The 27969-nt window shown below is 33.4% G+C and overlaps 2 protein-coding genes across 2 annotated transcripts in view; one reads left to right on the top strand and one right to left on the bottom strand.

Annotated features, from left to right (window-relative positions):
• The window catches only part of LOC112042848 (uncharacterized), a 232794-nt gene that overhangs the window by 121781 nt on the left and 83044 nt on the right, over window positions 1-27969 (bottom strand). The window lies entirely within an intron of this gene.
• On the top strand, window positions 181-27933 carry LOC112042846 (uncharacterized). The gene is made up of 2 exons (XM_024078018.2): window positions 181-381; window positions 23992-27933. Exon 2 carries the CDS (start codon window positions 23992-23994, stop codon window positions 25030-25032), a length of 1041 nt encoding a protein of 346 aa, XP_023933786.1. The 5' UTR covers window positions 181-381; the 3' UTR covers window positions 25033-27933.

Below are 27969 nucleotides of genomic sequence, written 5' to 3'. Positions count from 1 at the left end.
GGAAAACATAACATATATAAGGTTAGAATAGACATAAATAATAAAAAAATCCCAAGCTACTGGTGCTAGTGCTTAGGATCGTGTGCATATCTATTCACGTGCATGTCTCGTACGTAGAAATACCTCATACTGTTCTAAATAAATATTGTACGCTAACAACTTGGTATATGGCATGAGTATAAGCGGCCGGCAAGCGTGAGCGCCAGTCAGTTGAGTATCTAATCTCGAATCGAGTGAATGTTTTTCCGTGCCTTCTGTAATACTGACGAAAGAAGATAAACAAACAATATATTGACGTGTTTTTTGGATATTGTGAAAGTGCCCAGTTTTACAAACAATAATATTCTACTGAAATAGTCTTGGAATTTCATTTTATTCAAGGTAAGGAAACATCTGTATTGTTAATTAAGCGTAAAAATTGTGAAGCTATTTTATGTTCTACCGGTATTGAAGCTCCTTCGACGTGGAACTGAGGTCTCATTTTCATATATATATTTTCTAATTATGTTCTTCTCGTTATGTTTTATATTTATTCTATCAATGTAAACAATGAATAACATTTGCCTGTACTTTAGAGGACATTATAAAATTTTAAATTTTAAATTACTTTAGAGGAATTTTTGTGCTAATATTTACTTCAAATTAATCTTATTAATTATTGAATAAATTATAGTGTCTTGAGGTTAACTTATAAAACAAATAATTTATCTATCCGACGAATGATAACGTAATGTGTAAGAAATATATACAATCGTGATAGCCTAGTACAGCCGAGATAGCCCAGTGGATGTGACCTCTGCCTCCTATTCCGGAGAATGTAGGTTCGAATCCGGTCTGGGGCATGCATCTTCAACTTTCCAGTTAAGTGCTTTTAAAATAAAAATATCACGAGTCTCAAACTGTGAAGGAAAAACATCGTGAAGAAACCTGCACATCTGAGAATTTTCTTAATTATCTGCGTGTGTGAAGTCTGCCAATCTGTATTGGGCCAGCGTGATGGACTATTTGGCTTAACCCTTCTCATTCTGAGAGGAGACTCAAGCTCAAAAGTGAGCCGAATATGGGTTCTACTAATAATGTCGAAATATTTAAGGCAAACGTTAAGGCGTACGAAGTCGAGAGTAAAAATTAGTGATGCACGAAAACACTATTTTCATGAAATTATTGTTATTAATCGCAATAAAGGCGAAAGTTTGTGTGTGTGTAAGTGTGTATGTTTGTTACTCCTTTGCGCTGCGGCGTTTGAAGCGATTTCGCTGAAATTTGGAAAGGAAATAGATTTTATTCTGGATTAACACGATAGCCTATAGGCTATTTTTCATCCCGGAACAATCCAAGGTTACCGCGGGATTTGTGAAAAACTGAAATCCACGCGTAGAACGTCGCGGGCATCCGCTAGTTAAATAATAAATCTTTATTTACGAGTACAAAATCTTTATTTACGGTTACAAATGCAAAAAGTTGATTGCGTGTGGTCTCCACACTACCTCTGTTTTGGGCCTTACATCGAGACCAGGTAAAAATTCCTTGTGTTTTGCATTGGAGTTGAAATTATCAGAATATATTTAAATACACACTAGATAAGTAGGCAGACATTAAAAAAACAAGTTTTCTCTCTCCACTATCACCTAAAAAGGTACATACAGTTTTTAAATAATTAAAATATGAGAGATCCTGTGGCCATCTTAACCAGTTTTGATGTTAATATTCTAAAGGTGGTACACAGGTATGCGTGGCTACCGACGTAGTTAACTTAGCCTAACCCTAACGATAACGTAGTTAATATCAGACCCTGTAGCCAAGTGGCACGTCGATTCTCTTTCTACGATCGCAAACGCTTCGAAAACTAGAAAAATGTACGGGAATACATTTGCTATCGACAGGTCACGTAATCAAGTTCTGTCATTCCCATACACTTTTCTAGTTTTCGAAGCGTTTGCGATCGTAGAAAGGGAATCGACGTGCTACTTGGCTGCAGGGGCAGGCCATATTATCATTATTAGTCTATTTGAATGGACTAGTAAAGTGTGTGTGGTGTTTTATGCTTCTTCTACTTGAGTAAAGTCTTGCCTTGCTCAGTTGGTTGAGGCATCGGATGCTACAATAGTGCTTAGGCATTGTGTATGTCCCACATTCGCCTTTGTATGGCACAATTTTAGAATAAACGTTTTTTCTATCTTCTTTTTTTTCATACCATCAACTTCTGTCGGGTTACTATTGAGAATTTATTAGAAAATAAAATGTCATGAACCGACTAGGGACACGAACCTAGAACCTCAAGATCAACCTCATAGACTAACCACTAGAACAATGAGATGGTCAAAAAATAACTTGTACTCGTAGTTGTAGTTAATTGAATAGACCTCGGTTTTAAAGTCGAGTGAGCAAAATAAACCGCGTAACTTACGCTCTTTTGTCCTCCAAAAAAAAAACCTACAAAAGCTTTTTACCTTGACGTGAGAAAAAATTTACTAATGTTTCTAAATAATTAGCCAACTCTTCTCGAGCCCCATTATTCTTAGTTTTTGTTGTACTGTTGTCTATGGCATAGGTTGAATACAATATAGATTTGGAGTACATCATTATTGAGATAATGATAATTTAGTTTTGAGTTCAATACCGTTAACTGTGAGAATTGCCTTGTATTTTAGTGCTTCCTACCGATTATCTGTAATACCTGGGATTATAATCTGAGGACTACAAACAAAACACGATAGCAAATTATTAAATAATCTTTTTAACATAAAAATGGAACCGACTTCAAAGACGAAAATCAGTTATTTTGATTTTAACACAAAATTACCTAATAAATTTTCATGAAAATGAAATGGTCATTTGGATTTTCAGATTTGCCATCTGGGAGTAATCTCTTTCAAACAAATAAATGATTTTTAAAATTGGTTAATAAATGACCAAGTTATGAGGTAACAAACATAAAAAAAAATACCTCCTCCTTTTTTGAAGTCGGTTTATAATAGTCGTAAAGCTATTCATTTTTAGCCTATTCGATCCACTAGGAGCGAGGCCTCACTTCTTATGGGAGAGGAGATTTGGAGCCTAGACGTGGTGGGTACCACGTTACTCCAATGGCGGACTTAGGATTATAAAGTTAAAGTATTTTACGATCGCCTTGAGATGTTAATGATAATGACCGGGAACGAAGGCTTCGTTCTCATTTAGGCTGTCTATCCATCAAAGCGGAGCGAGGGAGAAACAGTGTAGCGGAGTAAAATACTAATGCAAAGCGGAGTTGCAGACTATGTAAAATAAAAAAAATGTTAAATATAATTTATTTAACCCCACTCCGTTTCCCCGCTCCGCTTACCGGTTTTATATGAATTTTTAAAGTAGCTCGCAAGTCCCTGTTCACTTAGGAGGAGCGGAGATTTTGTGCTATCCTATAGGTTAATATTTCTTCGTTTATTTTAATGATTTTTTTAAAAAGAAACAAAATCTCAGTAATTCACAGCTCCACTAGAACCCAGGACCTTATGATCCGATTCCATAAAGGCTAACCATGGACGCTAAACAACGAAGCGGTCAAGCTAGCAACCATATATCCTGTTATAAACTTGTTAAGTTCGATTAAAAGGAAAATACTTAATGCGAGTAAACAATACTAACGTAATACTCGTACGTCTTGCAACAAGTAGTGCCCTTTAATAAACTAAATAATGTATTTTATTTTAATTATTTTATTAAATTTATTATTTTTACTATTTTAGTATTTTTTTTTGTTCAATTTTTGTTTTCTGACGACAACTCAGCTTTTTTCAGCACCTTCCCAAAAACCAATTCGTTTAATGACTGGTGCTCTGTTTTTTTCAACTTGCCTGACACAATCAAAGTCAAATATACCTGATGGCATACTTGACAGTGTGAATGAGGAGGGTTGGTAGCCTGCTTCGGGAAAGCAGATATAAGTAAACAATGACATGATCACAGACAAAATGATAACGATAGTCCTGCAAATTAAAAATTGTATTTTTTATTTTTTGGAAGATAGCATATACGACTATCTGTTATATATATATATATATATATATATATATGAATATACGTTTCTGTTTTTTATGTAACGTTTTCCAAGGTTTTCCACATAGTCATACTGATGATGAATTTTCCGAGTATTTTCCTCTGCCAAAACGTGTGTTGAATTCGTAGTATTACCGAATTACTTTCATTACTATAAATAGCTCATTGCTCAAGTTTTATAAAGTTAGAAAGAGTATTTTTTTTCTGACTATTTAGCCTAACCCCTCTCATTCTGAGAGGAGACTCGTGCTCAACAGTGACCCGAATATATGCTGTTAATGATGATGATAATATAATAGAGATCTCCCAGACAAAGCTTAAAGAGGTATGTTTCCATAACGTATATAGCCATAGCACGTTGTAAAACAGTATACAAATACATTCAATATATTCCAATTCGTATGGACCTTCGTACAAACGTCGGGCTACAATAAATATTAATGAGAAGATTTTTGCAATACAAAGCATTGCGACGACTTCCCGTCCGCTCTTCTTGCGCGAGACGACTTGGATATTCAGAACAATTTTGTTGTCGTACAGTGGAATTCATAGACGTTGTAGGGACACCCCCAGGGGAGCATTCAGCCGCTGAGTGTCGAATTTAACCTCTATTTGTTTGAGAATTTAACACTCAGCAGGTAAATGATCTACATAAAATAATACATTTAATAGAAAGTTCTTTATCTCCTTTTAGCATTATCCCACTAGATATGTTTGGCAAAGTGAGTTAATCTATATCTAGCTGACTTTGCCTTGTCTTGGGCATTCTTTTTTTGAGTCTGATGGGTCTTTAGATCAGCTATCCAGCACTTAGAACCATATACGCCCTTCTAGCTAGTAGATATGGTATACCATTTGAAATATGTACTAGACAAAATTTATAAACTAACACAAAATGACTAAGACTACAATACTTCACATTAAGGTAATTAAGAGAGATTGTAGAAGGCATTAACGCATTGTTTACTGTGGCTGACCGACTTACCGACAATATTCATATAGATAAAGATAAAATAAACTTAAATTTACGATATACTTAGCTGGCTTATGTGCTATCTCTGTGGGTTAAATAAGTGAGGAAAGCTTTCATAACCGTAGGATGTTTCATTCCCTCTATATAAGTTTTAAAGTCATGAAAATGATTTATGTAATGTTTAAAAAATACATTATTATAGTACACATACAATATCTATGGATTAAAAATGTTATAACCTAGAAGGTTAGAACATTTTGTTTAAAAACTCATACCTTTTATCTTTTTCTGTATATTTTATCCATATACGTTGCGTAACAAACATGCACACATCCATACAAACTCTTGCAATTGCATGTAACATTCAATTAAGGAGGATCTATATAGTTATACTTAGATTTGTAAGAGATTCTTCATCTGTCGAGGTCATCGACCGTAAAGCCAATTATGGGAAAGGAATCTAACTGGTAGTTCGTTACAGTTACATTTGATCTCCTTTTAACTGATTATAAAAAAGGAGGTTTCATTTCAATGCGAAGAAGCATTGTTTTGTTCATTTTTGTGTTCCCATAAAGTTTCAATTGAATTAAAAGTACAGTTGTTATAACAGATAAAATTTATTACGATAACATTTTTAAATACAATATAAATAAGTTGTATTTTACATGCATATTTTTTTAATCTCCTCTAACTGTGCTTCATAATAAATTATCATTACACGTATAACTTAGGAAGATTTTTTTTCATGACAACACATAATCATTCTATAGGCTCGCGCTTGACTCATTGAATCATGGTCTGATGAAAAACAATGATGAGATCTGAATCTGAAATGAAGTGCGCTTGCCTAGAAGATGCCTATTCACTCTTGCCTTGAAGGTGCACAAATTGTACGTGCTAAGGAACTCAGACGACGGAAGGGCATCCCACATAGTGGCTAGTTAACACCCTACAGTCAAAGACGTATTGCTAAGCGATTTAGCGTTCCAGTGCGATGTCGTGTAAAAACCGAAAGCAATCCCTTTCCTAGCAAGTTAGCCCGCTTTCATCTTAGATTGCATCATCACTTACCGTCAGGTTAGATTGTAGTCAAGGGCTAACTTGTAGAGAATAAAAAAAAATCTTTTTAACAATAGGACAGGGCCTATCTCCTAGAATAGAGGCAATTCTTGTTTGTTAACCCATTAATTGAGTAAGGCTATAAACTGTATAGATAATTTTACGCAAGTGCGCTTTTTTTTGTCTGGAATTTTGTTTAAATAGCATAGCATAGTTTTAACTTTTACTGACCGAATAAAAGTATTTTTCTTCTTCTTCTTCAAATCGTGGGGCACAGCTAATAGTAATAAATAAGATAAGTGATCTCCTACGCACGGCACTTTTTGGTATAGGTACTCGTAAATAGGTCTCCGACAATGTATCTGTTTTTTGTAACCCGTCTATTTAAGCAGGTTTCCATTTTGTGATACACATAATAGGTACCTTTAGTTTCTGTCGGAGTTTTAAATTAAATTTACACAGGTGAATCGACGCGACGTTCATTCAATTTATTAAAATTGTCCAGTTCATATGGAAACAAAATTAAAAAACAAACGCATTTCAATAATCGAGTCATTGGTCTTTTAAGTTTGAAATCGATGTAATAAAAAGTTGTGGTTTGTTACAATGGACGCTACGCTAATAATAATGTGTAATTTGTTCAAAATTATAAAAAGGATGTAAACCGGTTAACGACTGTACACTGTAAGTTACGTATGCAAATACAGCCATTATGTCTATACGGACGATCGCACGTATAGGTGACCTTTATAAGGAACACAATATGTATATAATTATGTATATAACGTTAAAGATGTCGTACCTAATTATTAGCATTTTTAAATAGTTCCGAAACAGGTAGGCATACGATTCGTGCGTAAAATCTTATAGTTACGACGTCATTATGTTTAAATTTGAAATCGTGTTTTTTATAACAAAGAACATAATGTAATTGTTTAATGGTTAAAACTTTTTTGTACAAGAAGGCTTACTTAGCCTTCTTGTAGATACTCATAAGAAGGCTCAGTCTGATAGTATTTATGTATACTAATACTATGTCTAATAGAGGTCCAATAGTAGTAGTCCATCAGCTGATAATGATAATTATGAATGAATTTTCATTGTCTTTTAATAACTAATACTTAGTCCTCTTTGTGTGTGTAAAAGAGAGCGATTACTTTAGAAAGTATAGGTACTCGTACTACTACTAATTTTTCTTTTAAATGTAAGTTCGGCGGTGATATTGGCATACAAGGCTTAACATTTATGCCCCTTGATAACGGGCCCCTGGTGGCTTCGGGAGTTAACAGGGAACCCTTCGTAAAACATATATAAGTAACCCCTATCGTACTTACCTGTGGAAGGAGGATATGATGACAAAGTTTCATTTTTCTTGAAATGGGGAAGAACTAGCCGTTACAGGCTCTTAGTCCACTAGAAGGTTTCAAAACGTCGTTAAGCAGCTACAATTATTTTAAATTGCATGTTATAGTCTAAGATGTGGCATTAGAAATATATAACCTCATCTGTTATTTATCAGTGATCACACAAATATTATACTACACACTATATTATAAAGGCGAAAGTTTGTGTGTAAGTGTGATAGTGTGTAGGTGTGTCAGTATGTTTGTTTCTCTTTTACGCTGCTATTGAAGCGATTTGGCTGAAATTTGGAATGGAAATAGATTTTACTCTGGATTAACACATAGGCTACTTTTCATCCCGGAAAAATCCACGGTTCCCGCGGGATTTGTGAAAACCGCGGACGATCGAAATTCCACGCGGACGAAGTCGCGGGCTAGTAAGAAATAATAGATAAAATTCACAGTGACATATTGCAAATAGGTTGCCTAGTTAAATTGCGGCCAGACCCATACAAAATCTAGGAAAGCATGAGCTAAATCACAAGCAACTTAATACAATATTAAATGTTATATTAAACATAAAATAACCTTTCATTTGACATATAAGACGATAATAACTGACGATGGTATTTATATAACACAATTTAACTGTTTATATCTGGCAACCCCACAGTTGCAGCGTGAAAGCAGGCAACATTTAAATTTTCAATTCTGTTGGGTATATTATTTTAACGTGTGTACCATTTTTATTAATTATTAAAAAAGGGAAGTAGATTACATTAACTTAATATAAATAAATTGACATTTAATACTCACTGGGCGCAATTTTACTAGGCTACCTATTTGTAATGTGTCAATGTGAATATTTTCCATCATTTATTTCTTAGCTCAAATAAATAACAGATGAGGGTATATATTCCTTATGCCGGATCTCGCACTATTGTATTTTGTTTCGTGTGACAGTTACATCAGCAGTTAATAATTCTATAACTCTTCCTTATCATCACTGCAATCGTCATTGATGTGCGAGCCAATTAAAAAATAAAAACATTCCACGGCACGTTAATTGACTACATGTGAACTAGGCTTAAAACAAACGACGTTGACGGACATGTTGACATGCGACATCTTTTATGCGTCATGTTATAATTTTATTGGTACATGCAATTGCAACCATTGATAATAAGTTATTATTAATCGATACTTGCAATCGACCTTTTGAACTTTGTACTCACTAATGAGTAATTTAGAGTGACTAGATTATAAGTCAAAGTCAAAATTCATTTATTTCAATTAGGCTTAGTTTACAAGCACTTTTGACAGGTCAAGATTGTGTCATAATTTAATTTAATGGTTGTAATAATAGTCGAAAACTTAAAACTAACGAGGGTTCCAAACGCGCCTTGGTCCGAGAAGAGCCCACAACAAACTCAGTCAAGGTATTTTTTTTGTTTACCACCATTTTACAAACTTATTTAAAACTAAGCACACAGTCGTATATTACAGTTTAACGGCAATGTTTTTTATCATTAATATAATCATGAACACTATAATATATATAATTGTACACGTAATAAGGTATATAGAAACTTTCGTACTGTGTCTTAAGAAAGACAGGGTAAGTGGTTTAAAATAAATAATTAAAAAAAATACAAAACTTGGAAAAAACATATGCCCATTATTAATACAACCTCTTCTTTTGTATCAAGCCGCAACTATTAACGGTACTATGTGCATATCAGTGAGAACGGTTTTATTTCAATAATCAGTTGTTGTTCACATATTTTTATTGAGTGCATTAAACTTAGTAATTAGTTGATTATTTTTCATTGTAAGACGGCTCGTTCGCGAAAGTAGTATCGCCATGCTTCTATGTGACGTCACAAAAGGCATGTACAGGTTGTTGCGGAGTATTTCCCATAGGTAGGTCCCATTCGAGGTGTTGACAAGTCCACTTATACATAGAAGCCGAACTGCATAACTAATTTTTTTTAACTAAAAAAAAAATATGTTTTTATACAAAGTAATTCAAATTATTCCAACACCTAACAACCTAACACACGCCTTTATCTCCTTCTATTTTGTATATTTTCCATCCTTGCATTTTAAAATACGTAATCGTAGCGGTAAGAATGTCGATATTGCAACTGGCACTCCGCACTTCACTAGTAAGCTTCTTCATGATATTATCAATGAATAAGTTTGCCTAGATCATAATGTAAGGATGCGATTTACGGGACAATTTAAGATCTAAAAAAAGAAATATTTTTACTTCGAAAATATTCATTTTAGAACACATGTTTTTTAGACATTTTTAATTTATTTTCCTTAAAGAATATAATCCTAGAGTTATGGGAAATACTCCCAAGCACCCTGTATATCCCAAGTTAATTTAATTGGGCAGTGCATTGTAGAACATTAGCAACGTATGTTTAGTTATATGGCTCTGTTGGTTAGATAACTGAACATTAGGTGAATCATGTGCATGTTCCGTCACACATCACAGTCACACTATACGAGTATAGTATAGTGTAGTACTAACTGAACTGCTGTGACCCCGATTAATTAGCTTTCAAATACAATAATATATCTATCTAGCGCCATCTAGTGTCATCATCATCATCATATCAGCCGATGGACGTCCACTGCAGGACATAGGCCTTTTGTAGGGACTTCCAAACATCACGATACTGAGCCACCGGCATCCAGCGAATCCCTGCGACTCGCTTGATGTCATCAGTCCATCTGGTGGGGGGTCTACTAACACTGCGCTTTGTAGTGCGGGGTAGCCATTCCAGCACCTTGGGACTCCAACGTCCATCGGCTCTTCGACCTATGTGCCCCGCCCATTGCCACTTCAGCTTCGCGACTCGTTGAGCTATGTCGGTGACTTTCGTTAATCTAAAATATCTTATCGTGATCTTTTGACAAAGAGAGAAATCGCAGTCCGTGCTGGGGCAGCCGAACATAGACAAGAATGCCTCAGCCCCGAGAGAAGCTAGAAGAAACCACATGAGGAGCAAGTTGCCGCGTCGTACCCGGGAGGCAAACTGAGGCAAAGCCTCTTTGCCGGTACCTACCACCTTGTACATTCTCATTTTCTGTGCCCCCATCCGACTCACTAAGGAGGAGACCCACGTTGCTAATGTTTTTGAGAAAGGCAATATGTAAATATAATACAATTTTAAATCGTGATGTTTGGAAGTCCCTACAAAAGGCCTATGTCCTGCATTAGACTGAGATGATGAATATTTGTCACGTAAAAGCACTGCACCGTAATTTAATAATTAAAATTTAATCTAAGTCATAATTTAAAAAAAAATTTATTCTACAACTAGGAAAGGTTTTAAGAGTTTCAAAAATTACTATATTAGATTAGGTACATATTAATAATTATAAAATGAATTTCGGTTATTTTATGTTTCACAGGGCATAGAAAACGCTAATACTAACACTAATTATCACTATAGTAAGTAAGAAAGCGTAGTTCTGCCTTAGTTTCTTTCATATAAAAATCCAAAAAAAGTGATTACATTATATTGGTAGGAGATTGATACCTACATTACTATATCTAACATACCAACAAAAAAACATTAAAATCGGTCGAGGCATTTTCGAAGGAGTGCGACCACAAACACCGTGCTGTGATAATTATGAGATTTTATGTTTTAGATTATCATTTTGATATATTCAAAACCTTGAATAAATTCCAATGTTTACTACATTGGAATTTGGTAATAATCGTTGATTTCGTTATGCCATTCCATCCATGGAGCTATAATAGTTACTTTACACAATTAAACAAGTAAATTTAACTTTTAATCAATCGTACTAATATCTAATATATAAAATTATCGTGTCACAGTTTTCGTTGCCATACTCCTCCGAAACGGCTTGACCGATTTTGATGAAATTTTTTGTGCTTATCCGGTATCTATGAGAATAGGCCAACATCTATTTTTCAAACCTCTAAATCTGAGGGGTAGGGTATGACTAGGGTAGGAATAGGGTATGACTAGGGTAGGGATAGAGTTGAGGTACGGTAGAGGTAATGTAGGGGTAGGGTAGGAGTAGGGTAGAAGCAGGGTAGGGTAGGGATAGGGAAGAAGTGCATTGAACAAGTCAAAGCGAAGCTTGAGCGGGTCCGCTAGTATTATATAATATACCTACTAATATTTTAAAGAGGAAATATTTGATTGTTTGTTTGTTTGCATTAAATAGGTTCGGAACTAGTCAACCGATTTGAAAAAATCTTTCACTGTTTGGAAGCTACACTATCCTCGGGTGCTATAGGCTATATTTTATTCCCTACGGGCGTCTAAAAGTAAAGAGGTAAAGTTTGTTTTCAGTAGATCCAGACATTAGCCAAACTCATACAGATAAGATTAGTTTAAAACAATAAATTTGACAAATAAAACTGGCTGATTAGAAAGGATTTGTTTTCATCGTAATTTTACATGGAAACAAATAGTAGGTTACATAGAGCAGTTCTAAAGGTTATAGAAAAATAATAACATAGGCTTTGCCCTATGTTATTATTTTTCTATATCTATTTCTTCGCCATATCTATATTTAACATTATAGCATAGCTATATCGTTAGTTTGTTTAAAGTTGAAATTCTATCGAACTAATCTATATCTATATCTATACTTATTATAAAACTGGTCGAATTCTATACATTAATTCGCAATTTGAGATTTTACTTATACCATTTGTAACACCAAACGTTACCTTGGCTTAAAGGACTACTAGCGCCATCTAGAACTTATAATAAAACTGTAACAGATACATTTTTTACATTCTGTACATTGAAGATATTTTGAAAATTTTTGTCGGGGGCATTATGTAATCGATACTGAAGCTAAAAATATTTTTTTTCGATTTTTTGTCTGTCTGTCTGTCCGTGTTTTTATGTTATTCGGGCATCACGCTGAAACTACTGAATGAATTCAAATAAAACTTTTGTTCGGTTATGGAGAAGGTTATAGGACACTTTTTATTGCGAAAATAAAATAAGAAGGGGGTTGAAAGTTTGTATGGAAAGTTCTTCATTTTTAGAGTTACAGTTTCAAAAATTTGTTCATAAATCATAAAAAAATACGAAATATAATGTGATTCAAAAAAGTTTATAAATAAACCCCTGAAGTGGTGAAAAAGGGCTTGAAAGTTTATATTGATTTCCACGCGGACGAAATCGCGGGCGTCCGCTAGTCATCAAATATAATTTTTCTTCTGACATCATTGATGAAGGCAACAACGCTATTCAAAGCAATTGAATAATTATGCAATTTCAAAAACCGCACATGTCTAAAAATTTAAAATGTCCAGGAATTAAAAAATCTACTTATTTTCCAAACAAGTGTATAATTTCTAAAAGTAACTATTGTGTTAAGTTTTGATGTTAATTAGCCTTCGAAAATTACTAAAATTGTTTATTTTAAAACTAATCTAAATATGTTATTAGATAATTTATAGATGTTTTATCTATATTTGCGAGATGTATGTTTCTTTCTTTCTTCTATGTATGTACGCTTAATAATATGTCCTTTTCGAAATTGCATAATCAATTTATTTCTTAGGGGCAGCTAGTATTAAGAATAAATGTATAAATAACATTATTTTCATATATGTTCACATTGAAATGGATTGTAGATATAACACATTAAAATTCAATTATCTAAGCCTTAACCCAACAGAATGGATAACAACAATTTTATGACTATTAGCCAATCCGAATCGCCTTGAATGGTGTTAACTAGCCGAAAAATTGACTAACCGTCATTGTTTCACAATCTTTACTTCTTTTTAAGGTTCCACATCTAATATTAGAAGAAAAAACCCTTCTTATAGCTATAACAATCCAAAAAATAATTTTCTAGTCCCGCAGTTTCAGCCGCATGTAGTTCCTGTTCCCCTGGGAATGTAAGGATATAATATAGCCGATGGCACTCATATAAAACGTGGCTTTCTATTGCTATAAAAATCTTCATAATCAGTTTAATAGATCCAGAGAGGTACCTCGTACAACCTCAAAAACTTTAACCTGTTTAATATGAGTATAGGTTTCGCAGAAAAGTTCGCACAGAATAACATATTTTTATAGCTAGCGCCCGTGACTTTGTCCGCCTGGTATTCGGTCTGTTTGAGAAAATTTCAATTCTTTGAATCTCATCTCAATAAAACAAACCAATAGTTTGCTCTAAGTTTTTTTATTCTACTTGTTAAAAACTACATGAAAATAGGGCCATAAACACAAACAATTGAGAGGTATCTGTGTTATGGTATTTATAAGATTTTTTTTCGTTTTTTGGCGACCTCTTTATTTTGTTATTCAGTAAAATTGACATACGTGAATAGAAGATGAACACAAATAAATTTATGTACATCCATATATCCGCCTGCTCATTTTAATTCTGAAACTCAAGCGAGCCTCTGATAGTTAATTTTTTTTCATTCTATCAACCCATATTTGGCTCACTGCTAGGCTCGAGTCTTCTCTCAGAACGAGAGGGGTTAGGCCAATAGTCCACCACGCTGGCCCAATGCGGATTGTAAGACTTCACACACGCAGAGAATCATGAAAATTCTCTGGTATGCAGGATTCCTCACGATGTTTTCCTTCACTGGGTTATCAAGGCTCAAAGATAATAATTAGCAGTGACAGCTATTAACGCTAACGCTCGCGACAATACAAACTGGTCGACCGTGGTAAAGCATCTTTGACCCCCGTCGGTGGAACAAGATTGGTGATTGACTTTGGCCTTTACCTTCCCTCCGTGCCTTATGGAGCACGATTTCGTTACTAACACCTAATAAACACCGCCTATGATGAGCTCTACACCGTTCATCCATTAATACTCTATAGTTCACTAACTAATTGAAACTCGATAGTTCACTGATTTGTCATCAAAGTTTCATCATCATCATATCAGCCGTTACACGTCCATAGGCCTTTTGTAGGGACTTCCAAACATCACGATCCTGAACCTCCATCCTGTGAATCCCAGTAACTTGGAATGGCTACTATAAACGCAGTGTTGGTCGACCCCCACCAGGTGGTATCAGTTTAAACATTAAAATATATATATACTACAACTTTCTTTTTATATATGACCAGTATCCCTATTCCTTTTTTAATTAATCGTAAAGACATTGTTAGGTACCGGTCCAAAAGTTGTCTTTATGAGATGAAAACTGACTGACTTTATGACACCTTCTAGGTAAGTTTGAACGCGCTTGCCTGGAAGATGCCTAATGATAATAATAAGAAGATGATAAGTGTTGACAGTAGATGTGTCTTGCCTTGATGCCAGATTTAATATTCCATCAGGTGACATCGTGGTAAAGTGCGGAGCTAATTTGGTTTTTAGATTATCGTTTAAAGCTTCAGATTTTTTTTTTCATTTTTCATCTGTATTTTTGTATTCAATTATCATAGTTCTCTTAGTAAGCTTTTACAAGCCTAGACAACTTTACGTGCTAAGCACATTAGGCCTTGTATCGAGATCGCAGAAAAATGTTCATTTGCTTGTTTTAGATTTGACATTATGGGGTTAGCGGACTTACCCCAGTAAATTGCCTACCTGCATCAAGATTTTTTCAATGTTAGAGGAAAATTGTTCGTGTTTTATGATGTTGACGTAATTATACTGGGAATTATTTCAGTAATTTCTACTTATAACTTCGGACGGCGAGGCGGTAAAATACATTACATTTATACCTTTACAGATAACCTACTTATCTTAAAGTAGATGACTACATAAATATAAACGAGAATTATGAAGTTTACGCACGTATACGTATGCGATATGCAAACTATAGGAAATTCGCAAAATGTCAAATAATTCAAACAGCGTTGATCAAAGCCTTCAAAGGTCATATCCATTTTCAACACTCAAAAATGCACAAACAAAAAGCACGAATGTGAACACGAATTTGACATTTTTGAGACGTGAGACATTTTAAGCGACACGAACGCCCTTTGTGATCGCTTTGCCATTTATCGTAATTTATACGTTTAGATGATAATCCTTTTTTTATTTTTAAATCAAGCATCAATTAATTCGGTACCTCTACCAACAGTGTAAAGGGTCAGTTGAAACGTGTAGCGATCCTCTTAAGGGGTGAAAAATTGAATTGGGTTACATGGGTCAAACAGAAAAACATTTAAACATTTTTAGATTCTATTAGTCTTAATTCAAAAAGAGTACAATTTTTGTGTTATTTTTTATAATAATAGTATGAAGTAGGCTATTACCAACCTAATAACACAAAAATCAACTACTAAATACGTAAGTTTTGTTTTATAATCCACTTTTGAAGTAGAGTAATTCACATTTCTTTAAAAAAGAGAAAAGCCTCTTTTTTTTCGAAATCGGTACATTTTTGACCCATGTAACTCAATTCAATTTGATAGCTAATGATCCCTACTATAACCCCTTAAAGGGATCACTATACGTTTTCAGTGACCCTATATATTTCATCGAATACTTGCTTGCTATTATACTGGTTTGTCTTTAAAATCAATATAAAATAACCATTGTTTAAAATATGTTGCTAAGAAACCATTAAACAGAGTGACGGAATCATCGCGGAAAACCCCATAGGTACCTACTCTCAAAAAGTTTTAACGACCTAAACACAGCGTAACGGAATAGGTAAAGAAAAACCAAGATAGATTCTATACATACAGGTACATATAAATAAAATTGAAATGTTTGACTCAGATTTCAAAATACTATATTATCAAGTGTTTATTTATATTTAGTTCTTTCTAAGACACTAAAACACAATCAAGCTTTTTTTACTATTTTTATCCGTCTGAACGAATGTTTGTCAGTTTATTTGTCCGGGCTAATCTCTAGAACGTCTAAACCGATATTATTGGAATTGTCGCTGGTAGATAAAGGTGGCTATTGAGCAGCGTTTAGGCCATCTTTCATCCCGGAAAATTCATGGTTTCTGTAGAATTTTCGAAAAACTTTCGCAAAAAAAAACCAAATATTTCACGGGGTCGGGGAGTCCGCTTTTTATTGTATTATATACTTATTAGTTATCCATAGGTAAGTATAATTTCAAATAACTTTATAATGTTATTTTTATACCTATACATAAAAAATTATGAATAAATTAGTTACACCAAAATTTTGATTACACACTATTTTTGCCATTATACGGTCAATTTCTATTATAGTTGTTACGCTTTATCAATTTGAATACAAATAAGTAAATGTTAAAATAACTTCTATGTTGTTATTCAATTCGAATTTATCAACAAAATTAGACATACACAATTTTTATTTCACTACTTTGATTTCAATTTCATGACTATAATGTATTTAGATTTTCAATTTTATGATATTTAAATAAAAATCATTAAAATTTACGTCCGTTATGTTTGTATGTTTATAAATTGATTTATACAGGGTGCTCGGGAATATTTTCCATAACTTCAAGGTATTAACGAAACCACTTATAGGAACCAAACTGCATAACTAATATGTTATTAACTACAAAACAAAAAAATATGTTCTCTTAAAAAGTAATTCAAATAATACCGACTATCCATGTAACACATTAGGTAACAAAGTGACAAAGTTGCATTTTAAAATATAAATATATGTCATTATTATAAGAATGCGTATAAGGGACACATTTTAACTCCTATTTACAAAAGAAATCATTTTAGAACACATCTTATGTTCCTTGAACATTTTGAATTATTTTTTGTAAAAGAATAATAACCCTAGAGTTATGGGAAATACTCCCGAGCACCCTGTATATATTATCCATCACAGTATATGACAGGGTAGGTATAGCATCCTCTATATACTATCCATCGCAGTATATGACAGGATAGGTATATACTGAGTTCTAAACAATATTGTGAAATGGTGATAACAAAAAATAGTGAACATTTTGAATTATTTTTTGTAAAAGAATAATAACCCTAGAGTTATGGGAAATACTCCCGAGCATCCTGTATATACTATCCATCGCTGTATATGACAGGGTTGGTATAGCATCCTCCATATACTATCCATCGCAGCATATGACAGGGTAGGTATATACTAAGTTCTAAACAATATTGTGAAATGGTGATAACAAAAAATAGTGAACATTTTGAATTATTTTTTGTAAAAGAATAATAACCCTAGAGTTATGGGAAATACTCCCGAGCATCCTGTATATACTATCCATCGCAGCATATGACAGGGTAGGTATATACTAAGTTCTAAACAATGTTGTGAAATGGTGATAACAAAAAATAGTAAACATTTTGAATTATTTTTTGTAAAAGAATAATAACCCTAGAGTTATGGGAAATACTACCGAGCATCCTGTATATACTATCCATCGCTGTATATGACAGGGTTGGTATAGCATCCTCTATATACTATCCATCGCAGTATATGACAGGGTAGGTATATACTGAGTTCTAAACAATATTGTGAAATGGTGATAACAAAAAATAGTGAACATTTTGAATTATTTTTTGTAAAAGAATAATAACCCTAGAGTTATGGGAAATACTCCCGAGCATCCTGTATATACTATCCATCGCTGTATATGACAGGGTAGGTATATACTAAGTTCTAAAACAATATTGTGAAATGGTGATAACAAAAATAGTCAAACAATTAAAACGACAATTGTTCTGATCATAGCGGCTGTCCTTCTACATCTTAAAGCTTCAGAATTCAAGCAATTAAGATACCGAGTAGGTGTTACGTACAATACAATACAAATACAAATAACGTACAATACAATACAAAACTTCGTGATGTTATTCATAATGTCAAAACAATTGAAGTTGTAATTTATTCAAAAATCAAGGTTCAATAATATAATTTTAATTTATGCCTATGAGCATATCACGTAATATGATATCATTAAAATTTCATATGCCTATCAATATAGCTGATGAGTTGAAGGAGACATATTATGTACAATCTAGTCGTTTCTTAATTAAATGTGCGTGTCACTAATTGAAATACAACTATTCAAGGAATGCAGTTACTTCACGTTTGTAGTTAGCCCTTGACTAATATGATAATCTCACCTGATGGTAAGTGATGATGCAATCTAAGATGGAAGCGGGCTAACTAATAAGGAGTTTGATGAAAGTCCACACCTCTTTCGGTTTCTACACGACATCGCATCGGACTGTTAAATCGCTCGGCGGTACGTCTTTCCTGATAGGGTGGCAACTAGCCACGGCCGAAGTTTTCCACCAACCAGACCAATTAAGAAAACTTTAATCGGACCAGCCAGGGATCGAACCCGGGATCTCCGTCTTTTAAATCCACTGCTCATACCACTGATCCACGTAGGCGGCGAAATATAGAACGGGAGTCATCGATACATAATCTCATTTTAAGAAGGCTAAAAGTCATCTTTGCTACTCCATGCTACTTTCTTATGTTTCTTTTTGTAGGTTGTCAATCAGTGGCGTGAACGTCATACATGCATTAAAGTACTGCATACCCTTCTTATTGCTTATTGAATACAGATTTTTCCAGTTTGCTTAATTTTATTACTTGCGCATACCCTGATCGACAAACTTATGCACGCCAGTGTAGTCAATTATGGAGTTTGGACTGTGGTAGCTTTGAAGGTTTCAAGGGTCCAGATCATCAATTCTCCAAGTATAAAACGTACGAGTATTTTTTTATGTTTTCTGCAAGTTAACAGATATCATGTTTTCAGTGACCGATAACTTCATAGTCTATGATCCATCATTAAATATTATACTCTCATCTGTTATTTATTATTGATAATAAATAACAGATGAGATTAGGATGATGCATTGCAAATAGGTTGCCTAGTCAAATTGCGGCAAGACAAAATCTGGAAAACCATTAACTATATCAAAGGCAAATAAATAAAGCATAAATTTATTTCTTATCCCAAATAAATAACAGATGAGCGTATATATTTTTATGCCGGATTTCGAACTATCATGGCAACCCATCGCTAGAGACCCTAGAGTTCGAATATTTCGTTATAGAACATTTGACATTGTTCAATCGAAATATTCGAATTACTGCCGCGAAGCCAAGTGACTGGAGACTTGGGATATCAATTCTCATATTACAATTAAAAAAATACGCTTTATTACTTTGACGGTTGAGGGTCTGGACCCTTGAAATCTAATACCTTACAATACCAACACAGTCCAAGCTCCTTATTTGGTCTTGTCTATGGGAGGAACATAGGTTGACAAACATAGGTTTTTTGACGACCTCCGTGGCGCAGTGGTATGCGCGGTGGATTTACAAGATCCTGGGTACGATCCCCGGCTGGGCCAACTGAGGTTTTCTTAATTGGTCCAGATCAGGTGAGGAGGCTTTGGCCGTGGCTAGTTACCATTCTACCGACAACGACGTCCAGCCAAGCGATTTAGCATTTCGATACGATGTCGTTAAAACCGAAAGGGATGTGGATTTTCCTACTGACAAGGTAGCCCGCTTTTATCTTTGTTGCGTCATCACTTACCATCAGATGAGATTGTAGTCAAGGGCTAAGTTGTAAAAAAAAAAACAGCTAACTATATCAGTCTATAGCAGTCTCTTGGCTCAACAGTGTTAGATTGTAAATTACCAATATATTTGTATGTATCCACCTGACCTTCAGTGTTACCGAAAAAACCAAAGGCAATAAAGTACGCACGATCTCAAATTGCCACGTTTATTTTTCTGTGCAATGTAATTTATTACCTTAAATTAAGATGAATGACTACGAATTGTTAACAATATACAAAAAAAAATACATCCTCATTATTATGGTATAAACTAGATAATCCTTTACCAATGATATATATTTCTTTGTCCTTATCAGAGCAAAATATCACATCTAATGGACTGGGTACGAGTGTTAATGTATTAGTAACCGCTACAATCATTAATTTAAATTATTCTGCCCCTTAATTAATGTTAGCATTTATGGAGCTAACGTGTGCATCATCGTATGAATAAACAGGTAGATACAAAGCATTATATATGTACCTATTGACTATTAGATCTAATGAAATAGCAGACCCTGGTTGTTATTTCGATATCTAACCATATATTTTTTATAACACATTCGCTCGTAAAGTAGCGTTTATTTCACCAATTTCAATATCGTAATGTATCTCATTACGCACATGTGCAGTAATGTAAAGTAAAATGCACATGTGCCGTAATGTAACATAAAACCATTATCATCCGTCTAAAAACAAACGGTACTTTTCTAAATCTTCGCAAAGAGTTTTTATGTCAGAAAAGTGCTCAACATTTTATGAATAAAATTAATTTTGTAAGATAAAATATTATAATAAAATTTTCAGAAAGTGTGTTTCCTCACAAATGTGTTATAAAACGTCGTATGATATACGTGCGTTTTGATAATTACAGCCTTCTGCTTAAATAACTTAAATGAAAGCGTACTGAAAGAGAATATGGATGTCTTTATCATGAGTGTAATTAATAATTTCGGGGGGTTTTCAAAATTTTTTAATTGTAAGTTATTTCCTTTAGGTAAGAAATTCTAACCAGCGGGTGAATTAGTCTTTATGTAGTAGGCTTATCAAAAGTTGTTATGAATGTTTGTAAAAAGGTTTTGTATGTTCCTTTTCCAAGGTACCTACGTACGTTTCATATCATATTTCTGCGCGAAAATTTAAAAACTGACCCAAAGTTAAATTTAAAGAAAGACCCCCCACCCTATTAAAATTGCATAGAGTCCAAGATCAAACGAGTATAAACTGTTCTGATATTTAATTTGGCTTAAATCGATTATTTAAATTCAAGGTGGCCCACGCATGTAATGCCAAGTCTAAGGTTACGTATATTATGTTCATACTTACGTATAATGCAGTCGCTTGTAGGTGTATACCTGATCGTGATTAATTTATAATTAGACGCGTCGGTTGAATGACCCATCAACCTAAGCGACTTTACACCAACGTAGCAGTTTATCTAATAGTGCAGTCAATTACAAGCTAATTTGAGATTATTTTCTAATCAAGATATTTTTTTAAACATGAAATCTAAGAATCCTACTAATATTATAAACGCAAAAGTTTGTATGAATGTATGTTTGTATGGATATTTGTTACTCTTTAACGCTGGTACTACTGTAGCGATTTGGCTGAAATTTGGAATGGAAATTTTACTCTGGATTAACACATAGGCTACTTTTTATCCCTTTTTTTATTTGAGATTTGCGAAAACGTGATGATTTTTATGGTATGAATGTTTGTTACTCTGTCCCGCCTCGGCTACTAAACTGAATACCTGAAAATTGTAGTAGAGATAGATTATAGTCTGGATTATGGACACACAGGCTACTTTTTATCCCAGAAAATCCATGATTTCCGCGGGATTTGTGAAAACCTTAATTCCACGCGGAGGAATTTGCGGGCGTCTGCTAGTTGAAAATAATAAATAATCGTGTTTTTGAATAGCATACATTTTAGTGAAAGAAAAACTAAGTAAATTTAAATTATTTATAGTCACTACTTTTGTATCTAAGAGTTTGTAAAACATACGACATTTTAACCTTAACCCTACGCCCATTGGTCACAAGTCCGGGATTCTGCTCGTAGTTTTTCTCTAAACCACTCGATGGACGCGGCACCCGCACGGTGAATCCATGGAATGCTGAGATATTTGTCTCTTTATTAAAAATCAATTTGGTATAAGAAAAATAAAAGAAAGAATATTTAATGATATTAATTAAATTAATACGTTAGAGGACTAGTTTTAATTTAAAGCATCGATTATAACATTTTGCCTTGAACTTTATTATATTAGTGATTGTGACCAATGATTTCCGCATAATTAATTATTATTATTATAACAATCGAATTGCCTTTTCATGAGGCCAATTAGTTTGTAATCCTCTTCGATAATGCAAATACACAACCTTTTATGAGACCGTGATATATAAATATCAACAGATAATGAAACTTTAACAAATAATAGGATTAATCTGAAAATGTCAGTTACTGTAGCATACTGCATACCTACTTATATGTCTATGGCTATTTTTATAAACATGGATTAAAATTTAATACACTTTGTAAAGTGGACCTAATCACAACTCATTAAAGTTCACTTTAGTTTAAAGTAAATTGTGGCCTAATTTTTAATCCAAGTTTATAAATATGGCCACTAGTGTTATTTAGAAATGACAACCTATAATCTGACAGAGATTGATTTATTAACGTTTGATTTTTTAAAGGTTGCAAAATATTATTATTTAAAGATGATAAAATGTATGATAATGGATTAAATAAAAGTCTAAGGTGACAAATAAACAAACCTTTATAACCACCTTGCTTAACCATCGGTTAATATCTTAACCGATGGTTAAGCAAAATCATGTTTAAAGATTAAAAATCTCAAGTATAACATAAATTTCACACCTGTAGTACACTTGTACACTATTTCTCAGTGTTATGAATATTTCAAGGTCTAAACTGTGGCAAGATAAAAACGTCCTCTCACTGCATTGCAGTTTTCAAGAGAACAAAGTCTTGCAATAGAACTCAATAACTACTATGATCATAATCAGTTTGATTAACAGTTAGAAATATAAATTTATGTTATGAACAATCCAGAATAATACATTTTAGCGTTTTTATATTTATTAACCTAAAAGTTCTTTTCAAACTCTAGTTTCAACCCGATCCCTTTGTCCCGATTGTTGAAAGACAATAGAAATGTGAAAGCCTAGAAAACTTCACAGAGACGTGTTTTATGCGCAGTCAGCTTTATTATAAACGTTACATGTTTTTGTATTTTCATACCTGTCAAATGAGACATTTTTAACATGACATCTCATAAAATTCACTCAACCTTGGTATTTTGTTTTCAAAACTAAAGAGAGCTTGTCAGCCAATGCTCTTAAAAGGTTTTTAAGTACGGTAGGAAATTATTATGATGTATAAGACCACTGCCTTTAGAAGGTATCAAGTTTCAAAAGTTCAGATCAGATGCTTAACTGTCCAAATATATAGCGCCATCATCATACCATCATCACACTAATATTATAAAGGCGAAAGTTTGTGTGCAAGTGTGTGTGTAAGTGTGTATGTTTGTACCTTCTTTGCGCTGCGGCTACAGAAGCGATTTGGCTGATATTTGGAATAATAATAAATTTTACTCTGGATTAACACATAGGCTACTTTTTATCCCGGGAAAATCCATGGTTCCGGCGGGGTTTGTGAAAACTTGATTCCACGCGGACGAAGTCGCGGGCGTCTACTATCTTTTTATATTTTCCTCGGCATAATATGATGAAACTATGTCACCTTGGTGTCTGACAACTGAAGACAGAAATTCTCATTATATCCCGTAAAAAAAACTCCCAAAGACTCAAAATGCTTCAAATGCTTCAGATATCATAGTTGTCTAGCGAGCATAAGCTAACAAACTTTTAGCTTTTATAAAATACTTTGGAGACTTTCAACTTATATACCAATTTGATTTGATTTGAAAATAATAATCGCGCCGACTTAACAGTAACGCAATAAAAGTAAATAAAAATATTATAGTTAAAAATATTCTAATAATTTTCTTTTTTCATTTCAGATGGCGAATGCTTTGCTGCTATTATTTGGTATAATAGTCTACCAAGGATGTTCCAAAGCCGCACCAAGTGAAAACATTCACAGTATCATTACTGGTTTAGAAGAAGATGTCACACTAAATAGTGAATCTATAATTGAACAACATCAAGACAACGGCGCGAGTCAGAATCAACGACAAAAACGATTTTACGATTACCTTGGATTGGATTATCCATCAATATACGATTTTCCCACTTTACCATATTCTAGCCAACCTCACTATACGAAAAGGGACGGTTCTCAGAATACTGGTATATACGGAAGTGATGATGCTTTGAATCTCATTTTCAGAAGATTGCAAGATGTATTAAAAGATGTCAGATATCAACGTCGTCCTGCCCACACTCCATACCCAGCTTATATACCGTTAGTGTACATACCCCAATTCAATTGTGGCTGTAATAACCAAGGAACAGCACCACCAGTAAATGATCGTAATCAGCCAGCTACGAGTGAGACACCACCAAGTGAAGCAACAACATCTGGAACTACTAATGTCACTTTAGATAATAGAGGTTCATTTAATGATAAAAGGCAAAATTGGGGGATCGTGACCACTAAACCTGATTTAAGTAATAGTGCCAATCAAGGGGATGGTAGCAGACCAATTAATTTTGATCCTATCCCTCCTGAAGAACCTATGGATGTAGAAGCACCACCGGTGGATCATGGAACTATACAAGCCGGCGCTGAACCTGGAGAAACTCGTAGACAAGGTAGTTCACGACCACAAGTACCTGTGACTACACCTGCACCTAATTACCTACCAAATAGGCCTACAGTACGTTCAGAGTCACCCGTAAGTAGTTCTGAACGCTTTAAACCGGTACTCTGTGACGGTGCCATACTTATATGTTGTAGTATGAACCCAATTACCAGCAAATGCTTTGAATCTTATGGATGCGAAGATCCAAAGATTTACGGTAATGCCCCATGTGACCCGAAGGTACAACTACTGGTGACCAATAAATTTAGGGATTATCAACTAAGAAGAGCTGGTTGAAACCGTGAGAAATTCAGGAGTGAATTTTGAAAGTTAGCCAATGGCTACTTTAAAATTACCTTTTATTACAAGTAATTTAATAGCTGTAGATAATATTATTTAATAGTACCTTAGAATATTTTAGTTGATGTCAACAAATACTAAAATTTTCTCCGTTCAAATAGAGAGTGACTAAAATACGACTTCATCAAGGCTCGAGAAAGAAAGTGCTTATAAAGCATATTACAAACAGACTTTATTTATATGGATTGATATGATAAATACCTAATTATGAAGAGGTGATAGCCTAACAGGCTAAAACTTGGATATTTAGAATGGACAGTTTACATTTTTCGGAGAGGACTTAGAGAGTCGTTCCACCCATCTATTCTGCTTCTGCGTTCGGGCCCCATCTGGCGATGCTTCTGCGCTCAACAAGAAAAACCTTTTCCATCGCATGCATACAAGTGTATTTAAGTAATGGAAAACATTGTGAGGAAACAATAACGCCTGTAAATTCTCTATAATATTTTCAATATCTTCATTTTCACACTTTACCCTGGCGGACAGTGGCCTAGTTTTTCTTCTTTTAAGAAAATACCATGTGTTTAACTTATTACAAGTACAACGATGATGAAAAGGCATTGAATCACTTGTATTGAGGTACGCAACAAAAAATGAGGCTTGGAGCATTTTTTTTTCGTTGGTGAATAATGCTCCTGGTGTAAGTTTTTAAGTTGAAAAATGAGACGCATTTTCATATTCTGTTAAATTTGTGAAGAGAGAAAGCAACTACACTTTGTCTGTTATATGTATAAAGAGGATGTAGAGAGACAAAATTAAGAGCCAATGTGAACTTCCAAACTTCTAAACTCGGAAAAATAGATATTCCGTAACCACCAAATACGCGGGTATAGTCTCAGACGTCGTTTGTTTCTTGTTATATTCTGACAATTATAATATAACTTATTAATATTATTTTTATATACGCTATTTTAAATTATTTAAAACAGACCATTTGTAAACTGGTATATATTTTCTAGAAATAATAATAATATAAGTTTCTCATATAAAGTACCTATAATTGCATTGTGATTGCATGGTTTATCTAGCCAAGTGAACGGTCAGTTAATGACTTACAAATAGTAAATCGAATCGACAATAAGTATCTATAGACGGCGTGTACAAACTTGTGATACTTTGTTCCTATACCTAGTGTTCGGTAAATTGTATTTTAATACTAAAATATTTATTATGGCAGCATTTTACATAAGTATGAAATATATTTTACATCTTTGTAAGAATAGTACTTATGTTCAAATATAGGTATACCTAAAGTAACACTAAGCTTATGAATATTTACTTTTATTAATACAATGCATAAAAAATATTCTCCGTTGATTGCTATTAAATTTAAAGAAAATTAATTAATTTTAAAATTAACATTTTAAAAATTAGGTAATTAAATTTAATAACATAAAGAAATCACAAAAAAAATATGATATTATTATGATTTTTTCATGAATCATATGAATTTTTGAAAAACTTTCATTTTGTAAAGTGGGATTTGTATATGCCCAACGCATTTTTATCAAAACTGTTAATTTCGCCAAAAAGGTCATAAACTCCCAAGTAAATCAAAAATTAAACTGTGAAGAGTCCTTATTGATCCCATGTGTGTTACAACATATTGTTAGCCTCAAAGTTTATATTAAAATATTTTTTTACGGTGAATTTTACGATAAAAATATTTAAGTCAAAATTTTGTGAATCGTGCGGCTAAAAAAATGTGTTTAATTTTTTTGTAACATTTACCATTTCTGGCAAAAAATGATTCTAAATTTACAATGTACAAAAATACTTTAATATAGAGTCCCTTTTAATCAGAAACGGTGAAATGGAAATAAGTGTAAAAACAATTTTTGTAGATATTTGAGAATGTTCGGATAGGGTGACTGTTTGTTTAGACAGTATGTAGTATATATTCGTAAGTGCCTAGTTAAAATATGTTTTTAATATTTATGCATATTTAATGTTCTTTGTAATCAACTAAAACTTTTTTAATTTTGGGCAACTTCATTTTTAAAATTACAGATTGTATTACATACAGTCAGCATATAACATCTAACTATGTTATATGCTGACTGCAATAGGGTAGTTGACTCATATCAAATTTAATGTAAACAATTTTTGTGTAGTATACATTAAATAAGGATTCGAAATATATCGATAACGATTAATAAAAGTTAAGGATTTCACCCATCCATCAGTCCATGCAAGAGGCCTATGTCTAGCTATGGTCTATAGTCTGATGATGATGCTGATGATGATGATGAAGAATTTCATAGAAACCTTAATTCGAAAGTTATGTATTTAGTAAATTTTTCGTCAATTTTGTGACGTCACGACGTTACTTGATGACACTAAATGAATAAACGTCAAACTAATATTACTGTTAACTAATAAATTTGTCAAACACTCCGTTTGTTAAGGTTTGGTGTTAAAGTGACGTCATCAAACAGTTAAAATATAGACCATCATGGCCGACAGCGTTTTGACTCGTATTGTATATCGTTGTCAAAAATATATTTAAAAATATTTTTTTTTATGTAAAAAAAAATGTCTCAAAAAAAATTATTGTTTTTTTCAATCTAGTAGAACGGCAACGAACATTTACTACCCTTTGAAAATAGTGTTGCCTGTTTAACAACGATATTATTGTAATAAAAAAGTAAAAACCGAGCGTTTCTGTTTTCAATAAAATTACAAAAAAATATATGAAACAATAAGAGTAACAGAACACTAAAACCAATTTTTTAAACATTTCTGCCAGTATTTATTTCTATTTTACTACCCTTTGAAAATAGTGTCAACTAGCTTGTTTTACAACTATATTATTTTAATAAAAGAGTAAAAACCGAGCGTTTGTGTTTTTAATAAAATTACAATAAAATATAT

This window comes from Bicyclus anynana, chromosome 12 (genome assembly GCF_947172395.1).
Source record: "Bicyclus anynana chromosome 12, ilBicAnyn1.1, whole genome shotgun sequence".
In the NCBI taxonomy this organism is placed as follows: domain Eukaryota; kingdom Metazoa; phylum Arthropoda; class Insecta; order Lepidoptera; family Nymphalidae; genus Bicyclus; species Bicyclus anynana.
This window is presented reverse-complemented; position numbering and strand designations above follow the sequence as displayed.

Bases quoted from the DNA above. Each gene is read 5' to 3' on its own strand.
- LOC112042846 (XM_024078018.2), top strand. From the start codon at position 23,992: ATGGCGAATGCTTTGCTGCTATTATTTGGTATAATAGTCTACCAAGGA.